At 35.1% G+C, this 7,004-nt stretch overlaps 1 protein-coding gene across 1 annotated transcript; it reads right to left on the bottom strand.

The window, feature by feature from the left end:
• Window positions 1–405: 405 nt before the first annotated feature.
• Window positions 406–3,265, bottom strand: LOC109005891. The gene is made up of 2 exons (XM_018984978.2): window positions 3,041–3,265; window positions 406–2,791 (listed from the first exon to the last, which is right to left on the bottom strand). The coding sequence occupies exon 2, from the start codon at window positions 2,752–2,754 to the stop codon at window positions 919–921; it is 1,836 nt and encodes a 611-aa protein (XP_018840523.1). The 5' UTR covers window positions 2,755–2,791; window positions 3,041–3,265; the 3' UTR covers window positions 406–918.
• Window positions 3,266–7,004: the final 3,739 nt, after the last annotated feature.

Below are 7,004 nucleotides of genomic sequence, written 5' to 3'. Positions count from 1 at the left end.
TTCTTATCAATCAAACCTTGCCATGTGAACAGTGTGGAATTGACATGTAAATAAAATAACTATCATGTATAAACAAGTCAAAGGTTTGATCAAACCATATGTTCTAAATCACCCATGATTTCTTAAAGCCTAGACCAATGGAAATTTTCTAAGCTTACAAATTTAAGCTTTATTAAAACCATAAATCACGTATATTCAGCAAAGCTTCGTTTCACAAGAGATTGGATGGGGATGGTCAACGAGATCGGCAAGTGGCAACTTGCTCAAAACCAAATATTTCGTTACCCAAAATCAAGTTTTAGCTTTAAGCAACCAATCTCTAACATGAAGATTGCGTTCATCTTTCCCATTGGGTGGTTAAGTATTAGTTAAGGTTGAAGCAACAGTCTTTATCATTGCTTATAATTGAAAGGAACAAACTTGAATACGTAGACATGCAATGGGAATTCACTTGACAATGACACAAAATGGCTTGTGAATCTATACACACGCCTTCTGGAAAACGCATGAACATGCATGCCTAGAAACTATATATACTCGATCGAGATCAAATCGGGTAACACGATACAGTTCAGATGGAGCGCCGAATACAGATTTTCTCTATTTCCGACTCCAAAGAACACCTCAAAATCGCAACCATATGTGTTATATTTATATGTTGAGAGTTTATAAACGAATAAAGAATGCCATCTGATCTAATGAATTATACGAATCTATATATATAGCACTCACTACCTCGAACTTTCTCCAGAAAAAGCAGCAGCTAAGTTCTTTTGTCTGCATTCTCACAATGCATATGGCATCTAATCCATTGTTTTCTTGGCTGAGAGATATGAATGGACTGGCATTTGCGTTCTCTATATCATGCCATAACACCACCCTCGGGGGGCTCCAACTCTGCAGAAGGAGTGCATAAATTCATCTTGCACAGAGTGCATTGAGCAACACATGAACTAACATGAGGTCTACAAAATACTGGTGCCCAATTAGGCCGTCTCTCCACATCATCTTCAGCGGAGCCCGACCGTAATGCACACCGTCATTGCACCGATTATCAAAATGCCAAGGAAAAGTCATATCAAAGTTATCGATCACGCCCGAAACTACCCCAACGTGCTTCAATTTGTCCAACAATACACCATTGAAAGCCTCCATTTTATTGGGATTAAATGCCAGCGACCTAGCATATCCACCAGTTGCTACAGTGGTCCTGTAGAAAACCTTTGGCACTGCCAATCCCCTCTGCTTTAATGACTCCATAACCTCGGCCCAAAATGAAGCAGCGTAATCTGCCCCACCAGAGAATGCCCTTAGATTTTTCCACTTAACACCATCGTGTAATCCAGAGTTCATGATCACTGTGTCTGGAACTGTGTCTTCTGAAAAGTACTTCTTTAACAAATTCCTAAATCCTTCATTTTGCAATGAATTCAACCCTTCATAATTGCCCGTCTCATTCCAGTGCCCATTGAAAATGCTAGTAATTCTAACCGATTGAGACGGTTGTTTTGGGTTTGAGAAGTTCATATCAAACCGCCTGGGAACTGAGGGAATATCAGGCAAATCTAAGACAAAATTGAGCATGTTTCGGATTGTATCGACGTGATTTGAATCACCCCAGAAGAAAATCCACCGATTCTTCAAGCAATTCCAAGCAGAATCAGCTAGAAACAATCTAAAAGCACAATGTGCAGAGTAGACCCAACCATTACTCTCTAACAAACCCAGTGAGCCACTACACCACGGACTTTGACATGGAAAGTCAGGTGGTAAGCAACGGTAACGACCATCACTACTGATTTGACAATCATCATTCTTACCATGCCGAGTCCACCTCCCAGACCAAATATCCCTGCTAAAGTCAGATTCTGTACAAGTTTGTAGCTCATGCAAGTGACCTGAGGATTTGTAAAACCTGATCGGAATTTTCCGAAGCACTCGATCAAACGCAAATCGCCAAGGTGAGAATTTCAGGCCTTCAAATTGCCTAAATAGCAGGATAACTGTCAGATTGTAATCCCCATCAAAGTCAGGATGAACCTGAAGCGAAACATAATAAGAGCCGTTACCAAAATCTTTGACTAACGGTCGGGATTTCCAAGCATCCCCTGAAAGATCAGTCTCAAAGTAATCTCCCCCTAAACAGCGTGGATTTCCAGACTCATCCAGTGCTTGAAAACCAAATTCATGGATTTCACCGGCTGAAAGATTAATCAAGTTCCTACCATCCAAACCAGGAATCGAAATCTGTACCGTCTTGGAATCCTTACAAGGTTCACCTCCTGGAGCCAACCACCGGGCGACAAGATTGGAGGTCAAGTTGGGTTCTAATTCAGCTGAAACCCAGCTCAAATTTGGCGAAGCTGTGTGCTGCAGTGGATTCTGGGCTGGCTGTTGAGGAAATCCGGTTGAGGTCTGAACAGAAGGCGGTTCAAGAATGCGGGAATCTATAGGGTTCGTAGTATTAGTTTGGTTCTGGGTCGTATTAGCCAGGATGATGGAGGTGTTGAGATGTGGACTTTGATGGATTTGGGTGAGATTAGCCGGGCGAGTACTGAGTTTCGTGGTTACGAAATCTTGTCTGAACCTCCAAACTTCGAGAAAGCTCTTTATGGTGCACCCATCTACGCTCCAAACGATGACCATCCCAACAACAACCAAAGCCGTCAGCACTCCAAAACGCCAATGACGCAAGGGACTCCACCTTGGTATCAATGGTTTCAAAAGTAACGAACTCATTGCCTTCTCCGGCATCTCCAACCCCCACCACCGCCACTTCAACAGCAACAAACTAAACAAACCCAGAAAAAGAAAAAACAAAACCAGCTTAGATATAGCTTTTTCTCTCAAGATATAAACAGAAAGGTTTATGTTCTCCAAACAAAAAAATTAACAAGGGCACTTTCCAAGGAAAAAAAAAAACAAGAGAAAAGAAAATTCTTTATTTTTCTCCCTAGCTTGTGTTAAAGCACATGCAAGTTCTGATTTTCACTAAAAAAAAAAAAGATAGATAAAACAAAAACAATGAACTTTAACTTACAGAGTATGGTTCAAGCTAAAGAGATGTTTGTCGCTTTAAAGCCTCAGATCGGTTTGAGAAAGGAAGAGGAGGACAATGCAGCTCTCAAATATTGACATTTTGTCCTTCTTTTTCGTTGCAAATAGTTTCAACCAGGAAAAGGGAGAGAGCCACAGGAATCTGCCTCTCTGCCTCTCTCTTATTTCTTCCGGAAAAAATGGAAAGCAAAGATATTTTCGTATTTTAAACTCTATATTGGGAGCACAGACCTAGAAAGGAACAACAATTGTTATGAGCGGGCGATAATGCCCTTCTGATTGTCGATGGAATTGAAGTGAGGTACAGGTACTGAGATCACAAATAATGGAGCCACCGGCCACAATAATTAGACGCGTGTCGGTGAATACAGTAGAGGTATTTATGTCTTTGTCATGCATTATTTAATAGCCTGGCAACGTGCATGTGCATGGTGGCTTTGGGCACCTGGTATCACGTGCCATGCCCGATCTATGCATCTCACGTAAAATGAATTATCAGCTAATCCAAGAAGGAATAGTGATATCAATGTCCCCACTTAATAATTAGACCTTGTTGTGTTGTTTTCTTTTAAAAAGTGAATCTTATTTACGTATTTTATGATTGTAAATATTTATTTTTGATGTATTAAAAGATCTCGTCATATTAGTCAATATTTATCTTATAATTGATTGTCTCAATATGTATAAAATATATCCAAAATTTAAAAGTCGAACTAAAAATAAATAAAAATAAAGTCAATGATGAGAAGCTTTTTTCTTACCTATAAAAAAAAATCAATATATCTGTTTCAAGTTGGATGTCATTAAAGAATCATACATGTGATTGGATATGGTTAACTTAAGGGTATGCTTTATATAGTCTTTTAAAATGTGTGAATTTGATGCAATTTTATATAGTATCTATGTAATTTTTTAAAAATTAAAAAAAAACACACACACACTTAAAACAAAAAACGCTTTCAAAGTGGGAAATTAGTATTTTTCAAAAAATAAAAAATACAGTTTATGGAAGCAAGGACAGAATGGAGGACAGCAAAGTAGCATTTTTGTTTTCACAAGACATATCAGATTTTGAAGATGGGTAATGATAGGCTTACTATTTATCTACTACTTATTTATTATTTATAGTATTTTTATTTTTTTATTATTTTATTTTAAGTATTTTTTTAATATCTTTAATCATTAAAAAAAATTAAAAAAAGATATAAACTTACTAATAGTCACTACCTTAACTATTAAATAAAATAATAAATAAATAATAAATAAATAATAAATAAATAATAAATAAATAATAATCCTATCATTTTTCTTTGAAGATTGTGGAGACAACACCATGGATGGCCCAATGAGGCTAACGCCCTGACAAATTAAATGAAGACAGACATCGGATTAGAATTTTTTTCCTGTGTTAGGCGCGTAAATATCGGACATTCTCTTAACAGATACGAGATTTCTATAAATATATATATTTTTTATAATAAATCTTATTTAAACAATATATATAAAACTTGCATTCTTGAACATTGCATTGCTTACTCGATAGAGATGCTGTCCACATTTTGGTCACACAACGTCAATTTGGTTTCTTTCGAAAAAATTATTTATGGCTCATTTGAAAAGTGAGATCTCATTTTATCTCAAAATTTTTTATAATTTTATTTTAAAATTATTTAAATATAAATTCTTTTTATTTTTTATTTTTTTATCTAATCATACCTAATCAATTTAGGGGTGTAAATTCTAAAACCAGTCCGGTTCCGATTCTATGATTTTCGAGACCGGATCGGACCAGTTGAAAAAAAAAATTAATATTTTATATATAAGTTTTATACAAAATTAATATTATACAAAATATTATATATAATATATAATTATATGTGAAAATTGTATATATAATATATAATTATATATCATATATGAAATAATTTCATATTATAATTTATAAAATGAAAGTTTAATCTTAAAGATGAAATTTTAATTGATCAAAAATATATATTAAATTATATTATATATAGTCTAATATATTATATAACTATACTAATTTATAAGTTTATAACTAATACTAATAGTCTAATGTACACTATAGTTATAGTTATATTAATATATAACTAATACTAACCACTATAACTAAATCACTATAATCTATTAAATGTATTACATATTTTAGTATGCAGATTTTGTATTACAGATTTTAATATTACAGATTTTGCATTACAAATTTTAATAGTATTACAGATTTTAGTAGTACAATTTTTGTAATAGGAACAGATTTTTGGAACAAATTTTTTTTAACAGTTTTTTTATTAACAGATTTATATTTTTTAATGACAAACTTACATTTTAAAAAATTGAAAAATAAGACCGAAAACAGATCAAACCGGAGATACTTGTTTAGGAGGGTAACCAGTGCGTAATCGGTTTTGGAAAATGCAAAATTGGTACATACCGGTTCAGTCCTAAATTTTGTCTAAAACCGAACCGGTTACACTCCTACTAATCATTACAACGTTTCTAAACTTCTAAATAAAATTCAAAAAATAATATTATAACAATATTTTAACTTTATAATAATTTTATTCAACATTTTTCTTATTTCTCAAAATTTAATAAAATATCTTATTTCAAACTATTTCAAATTTTCAATATTATTTCATTATTATTTACAAAATTATCGCATCATCTCATTATCCAAGCATGCCTTTAGCCTATTTGATGATGCTTGCGTGCAGTGTATACGTCTGTCATGAGCAACCCTAGGAATCAAAGAGAAAATGGAGAAGAACGAACAAGGCATCATGAGTTACATGGATCAGGGTAATACACTGATGATAAGTGGGTCGAGACTTGAAGTGGAAGTTGGGCTTAAGTGAAGAGTTGAAGATGAAGTATTACTTAGGTTAAAACAAGAGATGGGCCTTGGCTTTATGCACATGTAATATCTTTTGTATTGCATTCCGTTATGCTGAGGTGTCAAGTCAGTATCATGTTAGGGAATACTCCTGTAGAATTGCAGAGTTTGTTATGCGTGTTTGTTCATATACTCTATAATTAATTTCGAACGGATTATTGATGAATGCATAACTTTTCTATAATTTCTCATTCGCGAGAGAATATTCCTCTTTTAAGTGAGTGTCTAAGTCCAAACACCTTAGAGAGTGTTACAAATCTAGTATTAGAGATAGCTCTATCCCCTTCATACAAAAGCATGCTAATGGCTAAAGGGACTAGATTTTCTCAGTTGCATGAGGGTTTCAATTCCTTGAAGAAGACCTTTGAATCATAGTTCAAGAGCTTGGAGACTAAGATGATGGCTTCGAAGAGACAACTATCGATTATGACAATGGAGTTGTAGAAGAAAAACCAGAAGCATGCTAAATCATCCTCTGGGCCAACAAGACAACAAGATCTTTAGCTGGTGCAGATGGGTGAGGTGCAGACGCGCTCAGTAAGGCTTGATTTTCCTGTGTTCAATGGTGGTGACCCCACAAATTGGCTGTATAAGGTACAACAATTCTTTACTTTCCACAATACACTGCCACAACACAAATTAAGGTTAGCATCCTTCTATATGGAAGGTAGAGCTTTGGTAAACCAGGAGCTGGATGAAACTGGGCAACTAATGGACTGGGAGCACTTTGTAAGGGCTTTACTCATTAGATTTGGCCCAAGCTGTTATGATGACTCCATGGAGGCCTTAACGAGGTGAAGACAAACAGGGTCTGTAGAGGACTATAAGACCCACTTTGAGTCATTATCTAATAGGCAAAGGGGTTTGTCAGATCCCTATAAGCTAAGTTGTTTTTTAGTGGACTCAAAGATGACATACGCCTTACAGCGAGGATGTTCAACCTTCCAAACCTTATCTCAGCCTACAGCCTAGCTAAGATACAAGAAGAAAATTTAACCATTGCCAAGAAAACCCAGAAAGGAACCTCCCTTTGCCTAAT

The sequence above is a fragment of the Juglans regia genome, chromosome 12 (assembly GCF_001411555.2).
Source record: "Juglans regia cultivar Chandler chromosome 12, Walnut 2.0, whole genome shotgun sequence".
Classification (NCBI taxonomy): domain Eukaryota; kingdom Viridiplantae; phylum Streptophyta; class Magnoliopsida; order Fagales; family Juglandaceae; genus Juglans; species Juglans regia.
Note: the sequence above shows the minus strand (reverse complement) of the source record. Positions and strands in the feature narration are given on the sequence as shown.